Genomic DNA, 21,655 nt, shown 5'->3' on the forward strand with positions numbered 1-21,655 from the left:
TAGGCATTTTGTAATAACTCTTGGCGCAGTTGTTATTCCGAATGGCAACACTTTGAATTGGTAATGTACCCTTTAGAATACAAACCTTAGGTACTTTCTGTGTGAAGGATGTATTGGTATATGGAAATATGCATCCTTTAGGTCTAGTGTTGTCATGTAGTCTTGTTGTTTGAGCAGTGGGATTATGTCTTGTAATGTGACCATGTGAAAGTGATCTGATTTGATGTAGGTATTTAATGTTCTGATATCTAGTATAGGTCTTAGACTCTTGTCTTTTTTGGGTATCAGAAAGTACAGGGAGTAAACGCCTGTGTTTTTCTGTTGCTTTGGCACTAATTCTATTACTTCTTTGTGTAGCAATTCCTGAACTTCTAGTCCTAGAAGATCTTTATGTTGTTTTGACATATTGTGTGTTTTCGGTGGGACGTTTGGAGGGAATTTGAGAAATTCTATGCAATAACCATGCTGGATAATTGCTAAGACCCAAGTGTCTGTTGTAATTTCTTCCCAAATGTTTGTAGAACTTGGTTAGTCTCCCCCCCACAGGTGTTATGTGTTGGGGATTTGTGACCTTGAAGTCACTGTTTGTTTGGAGGAGTTTTGGGACTTTGGAACTTTCCTCTATTCTTTTGAAATTGTCCCCCTCTATACTGTCCCCGAAAACCTCCTCGCTGATACTGGCTCTGGTAAGTGGGCCTTGTTTGTGAGGTTGTGGCTTCTGTGCTTTGCCCTCTAAACCCCCCTCGAAATGGTGTCTTTCGAAATGTACCTCTGCTCTGTGGGGAGTAGAGTGCGCCAATGGCTTTGGCTGTGTCAGTGTCCTTTTTCGATCGCAGTGTCCACCTCCGGCCCAAACAACTGCTGTCCGTTGAATGGCATATTCAGCACAGCTTGCTGTATCTCTGGTTTAAATCCTGATGTACGCAGCCATGCATGCCCCCTTATTGTTACTGCTGTATTGACAGTTCTAGCAGCTGTGTCTGCAGCATCCATTGCTGACCGTATCTGATTATTGGAGATACTCTGTCCTTCTTCTACTACTTGCTGCGCTCTTTTTTGGAACTCCTTGGGTAAATGTTCAATAAAGTGTTGCATTTCATCCCAATGGGCCCTATCATATCTGGCTAACAAAGCTTGTGAATTTGCGATACGCCACTGGTTTGCTGCCTGTGCCGACACCCTTTTGCCTGCAGCGTCAAATTTGCGACTTTCTTTATCTGGAGGTGGTGCATCTCCTGAAGTATGCGAGTTGGCTCTTTTGCGCGCTGCTCCTACTACAACAGAGTCTGGTGTTAGCTGTTGTGTAATGTACACTGGGTCAGTTGGTGGCGGTTTATATTTTTTATCTACTCTTGAAATAATGTCTCTTCCTTTAACAGGCTCCTCAAACACTTGTTTGGAGTGTTTTAGCATTCCGGGTAGCATAGGAAGACTCTGATACTGGCTGTGTGTGGACGACAGTGTATTAAAAAGAAAGTCGTCTTCAATGGGCTCTGCATGAAGGCTGACATTATGAAATGCCGCTGCTCTCGACACCACTTGTGCGTAGCCTGTACTATCCTCTGGTGGCGACGGTCTAGCTGGATAGCACTCAGGACTATTATCTGACACTGGTGCGTCATAAAGGTCCCATGCGTCAGGGCCATCTTGACTCATCCCTGTATGAGTTGGGGACTGCATCATTGGTGGAGTGGCTACTGGTGATGGTTGTGGAGAGTGATGTGGGGATGGTGGCGGTGTTACTTGTTTAGCCACCTTTGCCTGTGGTTGTTTGTCCTTTTCTTGAAAGGCAAGTTTGCGTTTCATTTTGATTGGAGGAAGAGTGCTGATCTTTCCTGTATCTTTTTGAATATGGAGCCGTCTTTGTGTGTAATCTGGCTCCATTGTCTCTAATTCCTGTCCAAATCTATGTGTCTTCATTTGTGAGGACAGTCCTTGTTCCTCTGAACAGGAACTTGTTTTAGGTTCCGAGGCCGGATGTTTCGGTACCGAAACCTTTTCGGCTGCTTTTTTCGGTTCCGACGAAACCTTCTTTACTTTCGGCGTCGTGCTTTCTCGGTGCCGACCCATTTCGGTGCCGCTGTCTCGGTGCCGAACCTGCTCGGAGCCACTATCTTGGGCCCGAGATTGCTGTGTGCCGGTATCTTGACCGGAGTCGGATGACTTCGACACCAGCGTGCCCTTTTTCGGTGCCGATGATCGGTCACCTATCTTTCGAGTTAAGCCATGGCCTGTTGGCGGTGGCGTCCCCTGGGCTTTAGCGGTCTTCTCGTGAGTTTTTTCTTTTGATTTTTTACTCACGGTTTTTGGCGTTTCCTCTGGCTCGATCTCCTCTGAGTCCGACTCGTGGGTGGAGAATGTTTCTTCATCCTCCTCGAAACGCCCTTGTCCTGTCGGCGCCGACGCCATTTGCAGTCTTCTTGCTCTTCGGTCCCTGAGTGTCTTTCTGGACCGAAACGCTCGACAGGCCTCACAAGTATCTTCCTTGTGTTCTGGCGATAAACACAAGTTACAGACCAGATGTTGATCCGTATATGGATACTTGTTATGGCATTTTGGGCAGAAGCGGAATGGGGTCCGTTCCATCAGCCTTGAAGAGACACGTGGCCGGGCCGACCAGGCCCCGACGGGGGATCGAAAAAAAAAACCGAAGGGCCACCGGAGCTCTTCGAAAATCGGTGTCGATCTGTTGTAACTAACCCGATACCGAACGCAAACAATACCGACGATTTTTCCGAGATTCTAACTAACTTTCCGACCCGAAACACGGAGCAAAAAGGAACACGTCCGAACCCGATAGCGGAAAAAAAACAATCTAAGATGGAGTCGACGCCCATGCGCAATGGAGTCGAAATGGGAGGAGTCCCTCGGTCTCGTGACTCGAAAAGACTTCTTCGAAGAAAAACAACTTGTAACACTTCGAGCCCAACACCAGATGGCGGGATGTGCACAGCATGTGTATCTGCAGCTACACATGCCATCGAACATATATATATATATATATATATATATATATATATATATATATATATATATATATATATATATATATATATATATATATTATATGTAGGAAGCTTGCTCTGTATATGCTATATCAAAATGGGATATTGTGTGCACAGAGTCCAGGGGTTCCCCAAAGACTTAGGCAAAAATAAATAATACTAATGCTCTATTTGTGGTAGTGTGGTCGAGCAGTTAGGCTTATTAGAGGGTAGTGTTAAGCATTTGTTGTACACACACAAGCAATAGAAAAAAAAACACACTCAGTGACTCAACTCCAGACCAATAGGATTTTATATTGAAAAATATGTTTTGTTATTTATTCCTAGAACCACAAGATTCAGTTTGCAGGTGAGTACATAAAATTAAAGGCACTTTGCATAGAGTTAATCAGGACTTTGGCCCTCATTATGAATCTGGCCATGGACCGCCAGACTCACGGTGGCGGGCACACCACCGCAGTAGTGGTGGTCCGCCCCCCTCTACTATGACTGTGGAGAAAACACCACAGTGGATACACCTCCACTGCCAGGCTCCCGACACCAGGCAGCCTGGCAGTGGTGGTGTTTCCAATCTGACAGGGCAGCACTGCACACAGTGCTACCCTGCGGATTATGAGTCCAATTCCGCCAGCCTTTTCCTGCCGGTTTACACCGTCAGGGAAAGACTGGTGGAATGGGCATGGCCATGCACATCCCTGTAGTGTATTTCACTGCCCAAATTATGGGTAGTAAAATGCGCAACGGGTGCTGCTGCACCCGCTGCACTGCCACATTGGCGCTGGCTCCATTTGGAGCTGGCGTCAATGTAAGGAACATCATTATAGGGCTGGCGGGGGTTTCGAGGTCTTCTGTCAACCGCCAGCGCGGTTGACAGTGGGGAAACCCACCGTCATCATAATGAGGTCCTTTGAATGGAATGAACAATATAAACAGTTTTCTTTAAAATGGCAAAAATCTATTTTGAAAGCGGACACTGCAATTTTAAAAAGTTCTTGGGGGAAGAAAAGATAGTACAGTTTTACAGGTAAGTATTCAACTTACAGTTCTTATCTCCGGGTTTTAGGTAGTCTGTCGTTGGGGGTTCAAGTTAACCCCAAACTCCCACCACCAGCAACACAGGGCCGGTTGGGTGCAGAGGTCAAAGAGGAATCAAATTAACATGGGCTCTTAAGGAGACAGGGGGGTACTTGGAATCTGGTCCGCCAGCAAGTAAGGACCTGCGTCTCAGCGGGCAGATGAGGGGGGCTCAAGACAGCACTGGAGGGGCACCAAACACACACCCTCAGAGGCATTAGGAAGGCCGGGTGCAAACAGGGCATCAGGCCTTCAATGCAACTCTATGAAGGGACACCGAGGGTCACTCTGAGGTTGCAGATGAGGTTCAGTGGGTTATTCTCAGGCAAACCACCAGACAGACAGGGAGGAGTGCTGCCTGCTGGTCAGTGCTGCACCAGGGGTCAGTTTCTTCAAGGCCTGGGAGCTGTGGGCGCAGTGTGTCCTTTAGGCTTCGGATATCTTTGTCCAGAGCTCGCGGTCAGGGGGGTCCTCGGGATTCCCTCTGCAGGCATCATGGTGAAGGTTTGGAGGGGTCAACCGAGGGAGGGCTTTTGCTCCCAATCACCTGGGGACCCTTTCGTGCTGGGTGGACCACCTGGACACGGGCCGTGGGCACTGGATGCACAGGGGTCAGGACACACGCATCTGGAGTGAGGTGGGAGTCCTTGGTTGGAGGTTTCTTCTGGACAAAGCCACTGTCCTCTGGAGTTCTTGGTCCTTTTTGGTGCAGGACAGTCCTCTGGGGTTGACAGAGGTCGCTGGGCCCGCTGGACACCTGGCTGGTCTTCTTGCAGGTTCTTTGAAGCAGGAGACAGCTGGTAGGTCTGGTGCCAAAGCAGTTGTCTACTTCCTTCTTCTCTACTGGGGTTTTTCAGCTTAGCAGTCCTTCTTCATCTTGTAGATCACCAGGAATCTGGTGAGCTGGGTTCAGAGAGGCCCTTAAATTGTAGATTTAGGGGTGTGTTAGGGGTCTGAAGGCAGTAGCCAATGGCTACTGACCCTGAGGGTGGCTACACCCTCCTTTACCCACTCCCTTTGGGGAGGGGGGCACAATCCTAATCCTATTGGTCCCTGTCCTCCAAACCAAGATGGAGGATTCTGCAGGGAGGGGGTTACCTCAGCTCAGGACACCTTAGGGGTGGTCCTAGCTGGGGTGGTCACGCCTGACTGTTTTCCCTAATTTCCCCTCTGGACTTGCTGCCAAAAGTGGGGCTTTGTCCGGGGGGACGGGGATCTCCCCTAGCTAGAGTGCCCTGGGGCACTGTAACCCAAGGCTGGAGCCTTTAAGGCTCACCGCCAGGAGTTACAGTTCCTGCAGGGGGAGGTGTGAAGCACCTCCACCCAGGACAGGCTTTGTTACTGACCACAGATTGCACAAAGGCACTCACGCCTTGTGGTCAGAAACTCATTTGAAAGTTGCAGGCTGGCACAGACCGGTCAGTCCTATACTAGCAGTTGGGCTAACATACAGGGGGCATCTCTGTGTGCATTTTTCAATAAATCCCACACCGGCATCAGTGCGGGTTTATTGTGCTGAGATGTTTGATACCAGTATTCCCAGTACTCAGTTAAGCCATTATGGTGCTGTGGAGTTCGTAATGACAAACTCCCAGACCATATACTCAGTATGGCTACACTGCGCTTACAATGCCTAAGAATGGTCTTAGGCACTGCAGGGGCATATTGCTCATGCAGCTATACCTGTGGTACAGTACACCCTGCCTTAGGGCTCTAAGGCCTGCTAGAGGGGTGACTTACCTATACCACAGGCAGTGGTTTGTGGGCATGGCACCCTGAGAGAGGTGCCAAGTCAAATTTGTCTTTTTCTCCCCACCAGCACACACAAGCTGCAAGGCAGTGTGCATGTGCTGAGAGAGGGGTCCCCTACGGTGGCATAATACATGCTGCAGCCCTTAGAGACATTCCCTGGCCTCAGGGCCCTTGGTACCATGCGTACCTTTTACAAGGGACTTCACTGTGTGCCAGGGCTGTGCCAATTGTGGAAACAAAAGTACAGTTTTAGAGAAAGAACACTGGTGCTGGGGTCTGGTTAGCAGGGTCCCAGCACACTTTCAATCAAAGTTGGCATCAACACTAGGCAAAAAGTGGGGGGTAACCATGCCATCAGTTGCACTTTCCTACACTATACATTTAACATATATATATATATTGTATGTGTTCCGAGGTCCCTCCGCATAGACATGCATATTCAGTGCTTATGACTATTGATATGGATTTCCTGGAAAATAACTTTTTAGAGCCTTCCAACAGGAGATAGAGAGGGAAATGTGTAGCAACCTCTCTTGCTATACAGATTGTCCAATGGGTTTTCCTCTAGCCACGGCTACTGTCCTGTACCCCTTCTATTGTGAGCTAAAATGTTGTGGACCTTGCTGCCTGCAGTGTCACACCAGTTCACTGTAAGGTGTGTACATGGGCATTCTCTCTTTATCCTGCAGCAGACGGTGCACAAGGGATGTGCGCGCAGCACCTTACTACCTTCAGCCTTTCTATTGAACAACAGCGCCCTTTAATGGCAAATGCAGATGTGATAAGAAAAAATAAGTCACGGTTGCTGAAGTGAAAGCTCTTGCTCATGTGAGAAAAGGTGATTTCTGTCACACATGGGAAGGCTTTGTATTAATTTGTGATTTAAGTTAATGAGAGCAATTTGTGCATAAGTAGGTAAAACTGTCTAGCTGGCTGTATGAACCATTATCACATAAACCAGAAGTTATTATTCACTCTAACTAACCACTTTGACATATTATTCTCTCTCGTCTTTCGACAGTTAGCTTTTCATGTGTACTTTTTAAAATTATTATTGTTATTCCTCTTCATTTTATCTCATTATTGTTTTATTTTATATCTGCACTCACAGTTTTTTGTCTCTGCTTAAAGTGGTTTATGGCCATTAGGCCATGTTGCACTATACAAAACTAACTTAAATAAAACCATTCAATTGTTTGACTAAATGTACTTCTAAACATGACCAGCTTATGGTAGTTCTTCACTTGAAAACTCTGCTTACCCAATTCAAAAGATAGGTTTAAATGCTAATGTACAATTTTCTGTCCCAATAGAACAGCATGTGTAGATGTTTTTAGCAGTGCCCCCACCCTCTATTTTTGCTTGTTTATTTGTAAGCATTTGAGAACGGGAGAGTATTTTTGATCATTTTTATTGTTAAATTGCATGTGATTAGCTCAAAATCTGCATTTATTATTCCACTGCAACTCCTTTCCTTTGTCTAGGATATGACTTTCCAAGTTTCTATCCCAGCCCAGCGCCTGATTTACTTTTAGGGGGGTGAGTCTGAGAGGTCGTGAGAATGAGTGTGCTGTTTTTAATAGGCTGTGAGTTTGGGTGAGTGGATAAAACTGCAGAGCTGTATCAAAGTGCTGATGTATTTCCTAAGTTGTTATGAACGCTAGTTTCCCAGCAATGTGTGTGGTGGTAGCTGATGTTAGACGCTTTAGTTGGACGTATGACAGAGTATGTCTGAGCTAAAGGTGGAATGAAACAGCAAGAAGGAAGAGTAGGAGAGGATTTGGTTACAATGTGGTGCACACCCACTAATTTCAGTTTGCATGTAGTGTGGTAATACAAATTCAGATAGTTTGCACTTGAACGTTTGACTTGAAATAGGATTATCAGCCCAGTCGTATTCAGGGCCTGAAAGAGTTATTTGTTGAAAGAGCAGGGCTAAGTGTGAAAGTGTAAGAGTGCTAGTTGCAAGTCAGAAAGCAAGAAAGAGAGAAACAGAATGAGTGAAAGAAAGAATTTGAGTCACATATCTGGCAAACAGCTAAGTTAGCATGCTGGAGGTGACTGCCTACAGGGACTTGTTAGGTGGAGAAGGATAAGTTACTTACCTGTAAATCCTAGTTCTCTTCCAGGGGTATCCTCATCAAAGTCATAAACATTGAATATTCCCGCCCTTGTGCGGGGACTTCGGAGCATATATAAAATATATACACATTATGCATGTGTAACAAACAGTAATGCAGGCTATCATGTTAAAAACAGGCTAAAATGCTTTATTTCTATGAAGTTTTTTTATTTTATTTTTTATTAAATACTACAATAGAGCCTAAATAAGTACCCAAGCTCTTAAAACTAGGCTTGGGGAAGTAAGCAGTAGCAAACTCTAGTGAAAAAATAGAGAAAACTGCATTGAAAAACAATGAAGCATTCTTAGCCAATAGGCTGCATGTAGGTTAACACAGGAGAACCATAAAAACTTTGGCACTGTGCCTTTAAGACCCTGAGCACCTCCAGTATCCCACCATGCCTCAGGGGTGAAGGAAAGGTGACAGTTGGTTCACAGTTAGGTCAGTTCTTTTTACGGTGACAATTTGTATAATTGAATCAAAATACTGTCTGTCCTGCACTTCCAGTAGACGTGCGTCCCGGGAGGAGGGTGGGTTGTTTATGACTTTGATGAGGATACCCCTGGAAGAGAACTAGGATTTACAGGTAAGTAACTTATCCTTCTTTTCCAGGGGATCCTCATCAATAGTCATAAACATTGAATAGATTAGCAAGCCCATCCCTAAACCCAGCGGACTGTCCGATAGAAGTGCAGGAATAGACATGTCTTACGCAAATAAATTCCTTAGAGAGGCCTGCCCCACTTGGGCATCCGCTCTTGCATCTGAGTCTAAACAATAATGTCTTGTAAAAGTATGGACAGACTTCCATGTAGCAGCCTTACAAATCTCAGATATAGGAACATTGTTAAGGAGAGCAGCAGTAGCCGCTTTTCCCCTTGTGGAATGCGCTCTAGGCCGCGCTAGCAATTGTCTATTAGCTAGCTGGTAAGTATTAACAATACAAGAAACTATCCATCTTGATATTGTTCGCTTAGATGCTGCTTCTCCTGTCCTTAAATGACCATAGTTCACAAACAAGCGGTTAGAGTGTCTAATCGATTTTGTCTTGTCCAGATAAAATTTCAGCACTCTTTTCAAGTCTAATGAGTGCAATGCTTTCCCAGCCGGAGTTTCCGGATTGGGAAAGAACGTCGGTAAAGTTATGGTCTGATTAATATGGAATTCTGACACCACCTTCGGAAGGAAAGATGGGTGAGTTCGTAGAACTACTCTATTGTCATGAAAAACCGTGTACGGTTCTTTTGCAGACAAGGCCTGGATCTCACTGACCCTCCTCGCTGAAGTAATGGCCACCAGAAAAGCCGTTTTCCACGTAAGATGTTGTAAGGAGGCCTTATGGATAGGCTCGAAAGGAGGGCCCATAAGTTTTGCTAGGACTATGTTCAGTTCCCACGGAGGAGAAGGCCTCCGAATTGGCGGAAAAACTTTCTTCAAACCTTCTAAGAAATCCTTGACTACAGGTTTCGTAAAGAAGGATTCCTGAGAAGGTGACTTGCGATAGGCAGTAATAGCAGACAAATGTACCTTAATAGATGATACCTGCAGACCGGATTTCGCTAGGTGAAGCAAATAGGACAGTATGACGTCCTCCTGCGCCCGTATGGGATTATGGCCTTGCTGACAGCACCATATGTAGAATCTCTTCCACTTAAAAGCGTAGGAACGCCGCGTGGAAGGCCGTTTGGACTCTTTCAAGATGTTCATGCACTCCTGCGAGAGTCCTAGGTGCCCATACTGCAGGAATTCAGGAGCCATGCTGTTAAGCTCAGAGAGGGTAGGTTGGGATGCAGAATCCTGCCCTCCATTCTGCTCAGAAGATCCGGTCTGCACGGCAGCCTCCTGTGAGGTTTTTCCGACAGGTTGAGGAGATCCGTGTACCAGAATTGTCGAGGCCATTGTGGCGCTATAAGAATCATTCTGGTCCTGGATCCGTAAAGTTTGCTGATCACTGCCGGAATGAGGGGAATCGGCGGAAAAGCGTAAAGAAATGTCCCTGACCAGTCGATCAACAGGGCATTCCCTCGAGATCCCGGACGGTAGAACCTGGATGCGAAGTCTGGGCATTTCCTGTTTACATCGTCTGCGAAGAGGTCCAGTTGAGGCCGACCCCATTGCGTGAAGATGTATTCTGCGACTTCGTCGTGCAGGACCCAATCGTGAACGTCCTCCAGGTGTCTGCTTAGAAAGTCTGCTTCTACGTTCTGCTGACCTGGCAGGTGAACTGCTGTGATTGACATTCCTCTGGCCAGGAGCCAATGCCATATCGCTTGGGACTCTCGTGAAACGGGTAGGGATCTCGTTCCCCCTTGTTTGTTCAAGTAATACATCGTGGTTGTATTGTCCGTCTGTATCAATAGAGTTTTCCCCTGAATTAGCGGTGTGAAAGACTTGAGAGCCAGATGGACCGCTCTGAGTTCTAGCAGATTGATGTGGTACTGCTTCTCCTTGTCTGACCACAGACCCTGCGCTTGAAAAGGACCCAGATGAGCCCCCCATCCTTGAAGAGACGCATCCGTTACCAGAGTGTCGGATGGAAGTACCTGGTGAAACGGAGCGCCCACTGACAGGTGAGGTCTGTGCATCCACCATCTCAATGACTGAAGTGCTACCTCCGGTAGCCGCATTGTGTCTTCCCAGCGACCTGTTCTTTGGCTCCAATTGGCCTCCAATGCCTCTTGGAGGGGTCTCATGTGGAGTCTGGCATTTGGGACAATAAAGATGCACGATGCCATGGAGCCCAGTAGTGATGTCACCTGACGTGCCGTAGGTGCGCTGGCTCTCAACAGGTCCTGGCACTTCTTGTTTATTGAGGACAGTCGTTCCTCCGAAGGATACACTTTTTGTAGTTCTGTGTTTATGATAGCTCCTAGGTAGTGAAGACTCTGCGTTGGAGTCAAGGTTGACTTCTGGTAATTGACCTGAAGACCTAGAGCTTCGCAAACTCCTAGTACAATGTCCCGATGGCTTCTCGCCTGCTTCGGAGAAGAAGCCTTTAGTAGCCAGTCGTCTAGGTATGGATATATGTATATCCTTTGTCTTCGTAGATGTGCCGCCACCACTGCCATACATTTCGAGAAAACTCTTGGAGCAGATTTCAGGCCAAAGGGTAGAACCCTGAACTGGTAATGCTGTAACGCTACTCGAAAGCGCAGGAATTTTCGATGCTTTGGAGCTATTGGGATGTGGAAATACGCATCCTGCAGGTCGATGGAGCACATCCAGTCTCCCTGATGCAGTTGAGGGAAAATTTGGTGAAGCGCTAGCATTCTGAACTTCTGCTTTCTTATGTATTTGTTCAGCAGTCTTAGATCCAGGATTGGCCTGAAAACGCCCTCTTGATCCTTCTTTGCTACTAGAAAGTAACGGGAGTAGACCCCCTTTCCTCTGTGGGCAGGTGGAACCCTTTCTATGGCATTCTTTCTTAGGAGGGCGAGAGCCTCCTTGCGTAGCAAGGTGAGATGAGACGGATTGTGTTTGGTTGGTGGCAAGTGTGGTGGAGGCTGTTTGAAAAGAAGAGAATAGCCATGTTCGACAATATTGAGCACCCATTTGTCTCTTGTGATAGAGTGCCACTCGTGAAGATGAGCAATAATACTTCCCCCCACCGGAGTGGTGTACAGTGTCGAGGGAAGCGAGACTTCATTGCTTAGTGGGTGCTTTTGGAGTGGACTGTTGAGGTCTGCTTGACCCTCGCTCCCTTGTGTTTCTTCGCTGAAACAGAGGGCGTCCCTGTCGTTGCTGAGACCTTTGCGACCAATGAGGGGTTTGAACCCTCTGTTGGAAAGGGCGTCTATCGTACGGTCTGTACCTCCGCCTGAAATCTTTCCTTCTTTCGAGGCCTACCGCCTTCATGGTATCCACCTCGGTCTTCATGCGGGCCATCTCTTTGTCTGCATGGGCACCGAATAGAGAATTCCCGGCAAATGGGAGATTCAGGATACGTTGTTGTGCCTCCTGTTTCAAGCCAGTGAGCCTCAGCCAGGAAGATCTCCTCGCACAGATACCATGTGCGTACCCATGAGCCGCCAAATCCGCCCCATCCGCTGCTGCGCTGATAACTTGGTTAGATACCAGGCATCCTTCCTGTAGAATCTCTTGGAAATCTTGCCTGTCTTCTCTGGGCAGTTTTTCTGTAAATCTACTGAGGGAATCCCACAGAGAACGATCGTACCTGCCCAGGAGCGCAGACGCACTAGAGACCTTCATTGCTGAAGCCGCTGTCCCGCACATCTTTCTTCCCAGAGAGTCTAAATGCCTGCTCTCTTTATCCGGGGGTACCGTGGATGAAGATGCCACCGAGTGGGTCTTTCGGGCGGCAGCTATGATCACTGAGTCTGGTGGCGGATCCTTCCTAAGGAATAAAGGGTCTTGCACTGGAGCCTTGTACTTTTTAAGAATCCGAGCCGGGGCAGACTTAAGCGAGGCTGGGGCCAGAAAAGTGTCCATGGTTGGCTGCAACAAACCAGGCACTAGAGGCAGCAACTTTTTCGACGCTGATCTCTGTTGTAGCGTCTCAAAGATGATTGATGAGGAGGTAGACGGTTCTGGAACCTCTATATTGAGTTTCTGCGCTCCTCTTAGCAACACCTCGTTGAAAGTGGTTATGTCATCCACTGGTGAGACTCTAGCAGGTGGTGAATCTGTAAGAGTAGGTGAGTAACGCCCGACAGAAGAACCTGATGAAGACCAAGAGGGTGATCTTCTTGAGCTCGACCTGGATCTCCGTTGAGAGCGAGATCTGCTGCGGGACGCTGTAGCCGAGCGCCTAGGCCTCGCGGTCGGCTGTCGAGGAGCTGAACGAGCCCGTTCTGCCCCAGCTGTCGGCGATGGCGTTCTTGGCGGGGAGGCAGTGGGTGAATACATTCGCGAATATTGCGAATCTGGGGAGGCCGCTGGTCTGTTGAGGCTCTCCAGCCATCTCGGAGATAGGTTGATGGGCGAGACATGCCCAGGAGATGCTCTTGACCGAGAAGAGTCGCTCGGTATGGAGACCACTGGAGACGGAGCCTTGTCTGGCGAGGGGCGATGTTCTGCTCCCTGTTGGACAGGTAAAACCTGCGTCGACGTCGATGGCTGTTTCGACGTCGAAGGACGCCCAGTCGGTTGGTTCTGCCTCGACGTTGAGTGCCTCGACGTTCAGTGCCTTGACGTCGAACGGCGTTCCTTGGACCTCGACCTGCTCGCCGTCGTGTGCCTCGACGTGGAGCGATGGGAGGTTGACGGCGGATGTTTCTCGTGCCGCCGTGGAGATCTCGACGCCGTGTGTCCTGACGTCGGGGGGCGCATAGCCTTTGGCGGCGACCGGGCATGCCGGCGATGGCTCGACGTCGATCGGCGGGCTGCCGTCGACGGAGACCTGCCCCTGCTCTGATGTTCCCTCGACGCCGTTCCCTTCGACGTCGGGTGTGTCGCCGTCGACGGCGATCTATGCCGGTGGGACGGTGGTAGCGACGACGTCGACGGTGAACAAACAGGTATTTTCCTACCTGTCGACGTCGACCGGGCCATTCTCTCCTGAGAATGGCCTTCTGGATGCCTGGGGAGTGAGGAGGACGATGTTCTTTTCCTCTCCTGAAGCCCATGAAGTCGGATCTTCTCTCTGTCTTTCAGAGTCCTCCTAGACATGTTCTTACAGTACTTACAAGTGTCAGGGCAGTGACTCTGAGGCAGGCACACTATGCACAGAGAGTGGGGATCTGACTGGGCCTTCTTCTTCCCACAAGCAGGGCATTTGACAAAAAGAGAAGGCATTTTTCTGTCAGAAAAAACCTTCCTAGCTCAGACAAAGATGTTACTTGTCGAGTGAAAAGTGAAAAAAACGCTTTTTTAAAGAATTTTTCTGAGGAAAACTCAGAAAAACTGAGAGCTCAATGCTCCAGGATCCTCTCAGAAGAAGCCGGAAAAAAGAACTGACCTAACTGTGAACCAACTGTCACCTTTCCTTCACCCCTGAGGCATGGTGGGATACTGGAGGTGCTCAGGGTCTTAAAGGCACAGTGCCAAAGTTTTTATGGTTCTCCTGTGTTAACCTACATGCAGCCTATTGGCTAAGAATGCTTCATTGTTTTTCAATGCAGTTTTCTCTATTTTTTCACTAGAGTTTGCTACTGCTTACTTCCCCAAGCCTAGTTTTAAGAGCTTGGGTACTTATTTAGGCTCTATTGTAGTATTTAATAAAAAAAATTTTTTAAAAACTTCATAGAAATAAAGCATTTTAGCCTGTTTTTAACATGATAGCCTGCATTACTGTTTGTTACACATGTATAATGTGTATATATTTTATATATGCTCCGGGGTCCCCGCACAAGGGCGGGAATATTCAATGTTTATGACTATTGATGAGGATCCCCTGGAAGAGAAGTAACTTAGGTGTTGGAATCTTGTGGCAAATGCATGTTGACACATTAGCGCCAACTGGCATATTTAAATTAAACATTCGTATGTTTGTTATATACATATTCATTAGATTTATATAAATAACTCTGTTGACTGACAGCTCGTTGTTTCTCTGCATTGTTCTTCAGGCATAGTAATAGCAATGAAATTCCGACTGGCTTAGTTTGTGAAGTGGTAACTTGTATAGATGTAGTCTCCTGACCGCACAGACACATTTATGGAATGGCCTTAGGTCAGCCCTCTCCGTCCATTGGTTTGTTCAAATGCTATTCACATTTTGCTTGTGCTCACCACAGCCTACAGCAAAGGGCAATGGCTCTCTTGATTATATAAGCAATGGCATTTTGTACTTGCACATGTGAACATCCTCCGATAAAATTGTCCACTTCAGTGCAGGGGTTGGTAGATCAACTTCCATTTTGTATTTACTTAATATAGTCTTGCAGGGGTTAACATTTCACTCATTGTTTTTTTTGGAAAGATATATGCCACCTTTAGGACTGTGGTAGTTTTCTTTGTATTACCTTTATACTTTTGCAGATGTTTGCAGAAAATAAAACAAAGATAAAAGACATGCCAAGGTGAAACCATTTGGCTTTACCAATGCTTCTTGGTTCATTGGCACTAGATGGAATTTACACCTTTAGTAATTATTTCATGACTCACATGTATAACATTTCATCATCTATATTGAAAAACCTCTCTACATCACTACCCTGTCTGCTCTCTGATCCTGTATGCTCTTTGTAACTGAGGAGTAGCATTGCTGTACGAGTCTGTAGAATTTGTTTAGCTCTGCATTTCACAGTCTGTTGTAGTGAGAATGGTATAACTTTTGAATGTATGAGTCTCTGCTTTCCATGGTCTGTGGTAGTGAGACTGGTATAACTTTGGAACATATGAGTCTGTAGAATTTGTCTAGCTCTGCTTTCCAGGTCCATGGTTGTGAGATTGGTATAGCTCTGGAATATATGGATCTGTAGAATGGGTCTAGCTCTGCTTTCTACGGCAGTGGTTGCGAGATTGGTATAACTTTGGAATGTAACATCTTGCCCCTTCACACTAGATAGGCGTTAGATCTATTGTCATATCATGTTTTATGTATGATAAGCTTCTTGATTTAAGCCATGACTTCATTTCTAAGATTAGCATGAATAATCAAGTGCCACACAAGCTCTATGAGGTACTTACAAATATATTCCACGATACATAAAGACATTTTCTGCCTCAAAGCAATAATTCTTCTGGGTATATTGGAAGATCTTGAACTATAGGATTTCACAAGCTCTATTAACTAATCAATAATTTTCTATAAAACCTATTGCTTTTAGCAGGAAAAATTGTTTTCTAACACCAATATTAGATACCTTTCAGTCCATTTCCTTCAAAAGTGAAACAGAAAGATTGCCCTCAAATACTCTTAGAAGCAGCATGCTTAGTGTCATTGTGACTTCTCTTGAGTTTCATTTGTGCACGCTGCTCGAAAAAAATGCACACAGGGGCTGCACAGCTGCACACCTAGAAAAATAGTTATAGGTAACACTGACTGGCACTGCATGCCTGACTGCAAAGGTCCCATTGCTCTAGGTTCTCCTGCCTCCGCACTTTGTTGTTTCAAGTTACCTATGCGTCCCCAGTACCAGAGGATAGTGACAGCATCTGTTCCTAGAGAGAGGTACACTCCACCAGCTAGCCACGGTCTCGCAATGGTACACAACCATGATTGCCACTTAGGGTTTCCCCCATGCCCCATTTTCCTCTGCTTGTGTTTTTATTTTCCACAATGCTGCCAAGCATCATCAATACACAGCACTATATAGAGCTTTCACTCACTCTGGATTCAGAGTGCTGTTGAAAAAGTTTCCATCAGTGAATCAATGATTGAAAAGTTTTGGTAGGTCAATAGGACAAGGCTATAAAGGAAACAAAATCAAATTTGAGAATCATCAATTGTAACCAATATTGCCAAATTCATACATGCACATTAATTCAAGTAGGATGTCAATACTTTGTATACTTTAGTAAGTTCATTAAATAGGCACAAACCTCCACTAGATTTGTAAAGAGTGTGAATACTTTGACCAATTGGTGGGTTATGCTTGCAATGAAAACAAAGGGAATTTAAATCACCAGAGCACCCTAAGCAAAGGCCAAAGGATAATTTGCTCAAGTTCAGGAGGTGGTCCTAAATAACTAGGTGATTGCATTTGCTTTCTTTGCTATTGTCTACACTGCACTTTTACATTTTACTATGTTTCAATATAATTATTTAGAAATTAGAAATACGGTTGCAAATGTTATCCTTCTACAAACAAGTGGTGCTCCACCATGCCCCGTCTCATGAGTGAAGCAATGGTGTTGAGATCTTCCCAGATGAATTCCTGGTTGTCAAGAAAGAGTTGACCTTATGTGCTCAGTTACTAGTCTGTGTCTCAATAGATGAGACCCAAACAATTTTCTAGCTGGCAGGGACTTTTGAAATCCTTCTGTTGGTTCTGTATTCAAAATATGATGATGAAGAACCTCAAGAAAGCCATATTATGCATCTTGAGAAAATGGATAGAATAGCTGAACTAAGAAGTCAGTACACTAAAATTGGAAATCTAAGTGAATTTCCAGAGGCCAACCTAACTTTGGAAGACGCTAGTACAGGTAGGACACCTGTCAGCCTTCTGGCAGAGAAACAGGATTGGTATCACAGGAGCTGAGTACATGAGAAAGGAACAAAGCATGTCAAAGGGTGGAGTCAGCAACTCACAGGATTCAAGCAGCATATGCTGTATTTTGACTGTATCCCCATACTGTCCAATTTAAGTGTATACCACACATGACTGAAAAAGCTCACAGATAAAACTTGGTTCTGGTACACCAACACAACACAAAAAGGTATCGCCACAAGCAGACTGGAAATAAAAAAGTGCAATAAAGAAATAACAAAGATGCAAGCCTTCTTAAGCTATGCACCTCGGATTTGGAACAACATCACACCACAGACTAGGCACACTTCTTCACGTCATCGTATCATAAATCATCTGGAAATGCAGAGCACCTCGTCCATCAATAGTAAAAAGCACTGAGCTCCTTCCCACAACTGAGCCCAACTGGAATAGACTACCCCTCTCCCAATATACTGGATCGTCAATTGTCACTTCTGATTTGATTGAACAGTGATCTGTTACTTGCTTCCTAGTTTTGTGCTATATTATGCTTAGTACATCCATTGATACATCTTTAGAGAGAAACAGTTAAAGAAAACTATTTAGATCTATTTGGGGAAACATGGGATGAGGAGACCTTCAATTCATGGCCTGAACAGACATTAATGGGTTGAAAAAGTAGATATAGCACTGAGCTTAAAACTAATCCCAGACATACGTACAGAAACAGATGAACTATTTGAGTGGTTGGAAATTGCTAATTTAAGACTGTAAACAATCAGTCATGTAAGCAAAGAACATACCTGCCAGGGCATATCCAGATGGAGTGATTTTGATGTTGATGCCCTCAGAAATTATTCCTTCAGGGAATATCTTTGCCATGATCTCACCATACAGCCTTCCGAGTCCAGCCCCTGCAAAGACAGGCCCACTTAGTAAGATTAATGAAAGGTAGCACCAGAACTGGAAAGGTGGCAGCCTGTAGTCAGCTTGACAGTGATCTGACACTCCATTCCATAGTAAAATATGGCCTCAATGATAGTCTGACGTCTATTAGTTGGTCAATATCTGGACTAACCATTCCATAACACATTCAGAAGATTCAAAGTCAGGTCAAGTCAAAGGGGACCTTTGGTGGATTAGACAATGCTCTCAGCACATTTTGTAAATCTCTCCAATTGCATGATTTGCCGAAATGGCCCAAGATGTTCAACACTACTTGCATCTATTAAACTCTAGTTGTATGTATTAGTTCAATCCCATACTGCCATTTTTCCCAGCCTTAATGTGTGATGTGTGTCCTCACACTAGAAACAGGCAATTCACTTGCCCTATACTTTGAAAAACATTTAAAAAGTCCAATTTTTAATATAACGTCCTTCTTTTAATAATGAACTTCCTATTGTGGCTATTTTCTTCGCAGGCTGTTCATCCCTGTGCCCCCTGTAGTCAGAGAAGAGGCTTCATGCTCACCTTACTGTTGAAATGCTTCTTGTTCCTTGTTTGTATGCGGAACTCCTTTTCGTTCTGGCCAACTCAGTTGATCCCCGCCCCCATGGATGTTATACTTGAGCTCACCTGGGCTCCTTGGCCCTCTGCTCTGTGACAGCTGTCAAGACTGGCTGGATATTGTCCCAATGTTTATGCCATTTCACCAGGATCCTCCTCAAAGGCGTGCTTTCTCAGACAACCACTTTTGTTTAGTAAACAGCAGCTGCAGTACGAGAAGCCCTTCATTGGGAGGGTCCATAATGTAGGCGTCTTCTATGGTGACAGATTCCAGCCTCAGGTTCACCAAGTTCACCAGTGCTCAGCCTGCCCCTCCCATTGTAGGACTATCCATCAATTTTGGCCACTCTCCTGTATCTTATCATAGGCACTCGACTAGTGCATTTTCTGAAGCACTGGGAGATGCGTGACTAGTGATTCCTCTAGATTTTGGAGTTGGCTTCCTTCATGGAGTTCTTATGCTAGCCACTTTGGGACTCTTTTTCCCTTCTCCTTTGCATTGTTTTTAGCTGTGAAGGTCCGCCTTCATCATGGGGTCGAGCATCTTTTCTTTTGTAGTGGCATTCTGCTTCTACCAGTCAGGGAAGAGGACCAATGTTTGTAATCCATTCTGTGTTTGGTGGGCAAGCCCAATAGCAACTTCCATTCTCTTTTGGACAAAAAGGTTCAGAACAAATATCTTCTTTATCACTTCAAGATGTCCATTTTGCAAAGCATTCTGCCTCTGATGCATCTGGGGGACTTATAGGTGTCCCTCAAACTCAAAGATGCTTATCATACTGTGCTAATTCACTCTAACCATCTGCACTTCTTACAGTCTGTTGTGAGAAGACATTACTACCAGTTCCAGGTTCTACCAGCGTTCACATCAAGATTTTTGCTTGCTTGGTTGTTCTTTTCGAAGGTGCAAGTGTTTGTGCATTTCCTTATTCCCATGACTGACTCACAGTTAAATTTTCTTTTACCATGACAGAGGAAGATACTTTCTTGATGTTTAAGATGCCAAAGGATCATGGCTTCCTGATTAGCTTGGGGAAGTTCCATCTTCAGTCATTGCAAAACCAGACTTTCATGGATGCTCAGTTTTCACAAACTCTGGGGCTGGGGGGGCTTGCTTAGCTCTAGTCCCATCTGCCCTCTGTTGCTAGTGGTTCTGCCATCATGGCCCAGGTGCAAAAGTCAGCTATGTATGACATTAGTGGTTCCTTGGCCTTGCTTGGATCTCAAGTCCCTGGTGAAATTCATTCTCCCCATTTGGTCATCTGCTTGCAGGCCTACAGAGATCTGCTCGTGTCTTTTGAGCCCTTAAAATCATCACTCCCTTTCTTTATGAAGAGAGAGCATCTGCTTTGCAGTGCGTCCCAGAGGGGACAGTCATTCAACAAGACAATTTTATTGTTTTTAAAGTACGGGGAAAGTAAAATTCCTGCCTCCCAGGGTCAGAACTCACCTCATGTGTACATGGAGTAATCAATCTTACCAGTAAGTACTCTAATGCAGTCATTGAACATGCCATGATGAAAATACGTTACTTACCTGTAACTATAGTTCTCCAGTATGAGAATCTTTCATAGCTTCACATGCTTGAATCATTCCCCGTCGTTGAGATGGGAGTCCTCGGTACCTTAAAAAAGACAATGTCCCAAAGACATAACATGTATAACAAAAAAATTCTCTTCATTTTAGTAACCCATCCAAGTCTTTATGTAAAAAAGGACCAAACTTGAACCTTAGCCAGTCAGAGAGTTCCACCCTTTAGAACCCTCCTGAGAGAAGCTCCAGCATCTCAGATTTTCTAAGCACTAGTGCGCTAAACGACAATTAAACAAATGATATGCAAAGGTGAGCTTTCCCCGGGAGGCGGGTGAGTCGCATGTGAATCTATGAAAGATTCCAATACTGGAGAACTATAGTTACAAGTAAGTAACTTAGGGCCAGATGTATGAAATTATTTAGCACTTGCAAACTGTAAAATCGGCCGTTTGCGAGTGCAAAACCGTGGTCTGCGATGCATGAAATGTATTCGCAGACCACAACTAAGAAATCGCTAAAATAGCGATTTTTTGCGTTGCGACCTGGAAACTGCGAGTCGCAATTTGCGATTCGCAATTTCCAGGTCACTAGGAAATTCTGGAAAAAATTGCAAATTGAGATTTTTCCTAAAATGGCATTTTGCACTTGCAAAATACCATGCTTTGTAATCAGGTGGTAACCTGGTGCAAAATTTTTAAAAATGCAGTTAAACTGCATTTTTAACTTTAACATGTAAAGCACACCTGCCCTTTTGGCATGTGTGTACCTTACATGTTGAAAAAACTGTTTTTGGGGTGCAGGAGAGGGGGCCTTAGGCCCCTAGCACCCTGGCCTTTTGCATTTCCAAAATTGCGATTTCTGGTTCAGAAATCGCAATTTTGGAAATGCAAAATATTCGCAGCTATGGGCCAACAGGCCCATAGCTGCGAATGGGGCCGGTATCGCAATTTGCGATTCAGTAATAGCATTTGCGATTTTTAAGAAATCGCTATCACCGATTCGCAAATGTGATACATGGCCCTTTGCGAGTCGGTAATAGCGATTTCTTAAAAATCGCTATTACCGAATCGCAATGGGCCGTGATGGTACATCTGGCCCTTATTTTCTTACTCAAGTATTGGAACTTGCATAGATTCACATGCTTGAATCAGACTAAAAAGCAGTATTAAGAGCACACTGCATTAATTGTACATTCTAATCCCCCAATCAGAGATTGTCGAGCTATACTTAATAGCATGAAAAACATTATTGTCCATATATACAACATTCTAAATTTTTCCCAGATACTTATATACTATGGCAACGGAATACATGCAAGGACAACAAAGCAAACTTAAAACCATGCAATGTGCGAAGAAGAAAAGGATGGAGGGAGGCAATGTGAGCTCACTGTTACTGGAACAGATGTCGCAGGACGGCCTGACCAACCGCTGCATCTCCTTTAGGAATGGCATCTAGACAATAGTGCCTCGTAAAGGTGTTAGTCGTCTTACAGGTGTCTGCTCTGCCAATGTCCTGCGGGTGTACACCTGCAAACAGTGCCATGGACGTTGAAACAGTTCTTGTAGAATGCACCCTTACTGAGGATTGTAAAGGCTTTCCA

General features: G+C 45.4%; 1 protein-coding gene across 2 annotated transcripts in view; it reads right to left on the bottom strand.

Annotated features, from left to right (window-relative positions):
• LOC138266850 (chloride channel protein ClC-Kb-like) overlaps positions 1–21,655 on the bottom strand; it is a 436,514-nt gene that overhangs the window by 190,654 nt on the left and 224,205 nt on the right. For both annotated transcript variants that reach the window (XM_069215547.1, XM_069215546.1), the window contains exon 13: positions 17,814–17,924. In XM_069215547.1, the coding sequence (XP_069071648.1) occupies positions 17,814–17,924 (111 nt within the window). The remainder of the gene's footprint in view (positions 1–17,813; positions 17,925–21,655) is intronic.

Source organism: Pleurodeles waltl, chromosome 12, assembly GCF_031143425.1.
Source record: "Pleurodeles waltl isolate 20211129_DDA chromosome 12, aPleWal1.hap1.20221129, whole genome shotgun sequence".
Taxonomy (NCBI): Eukaryota; Metazoa; Chordata; class Amphibia; order Caudata; family Salamandridae; genus Pleurodeles; species Pleurodeles waltl.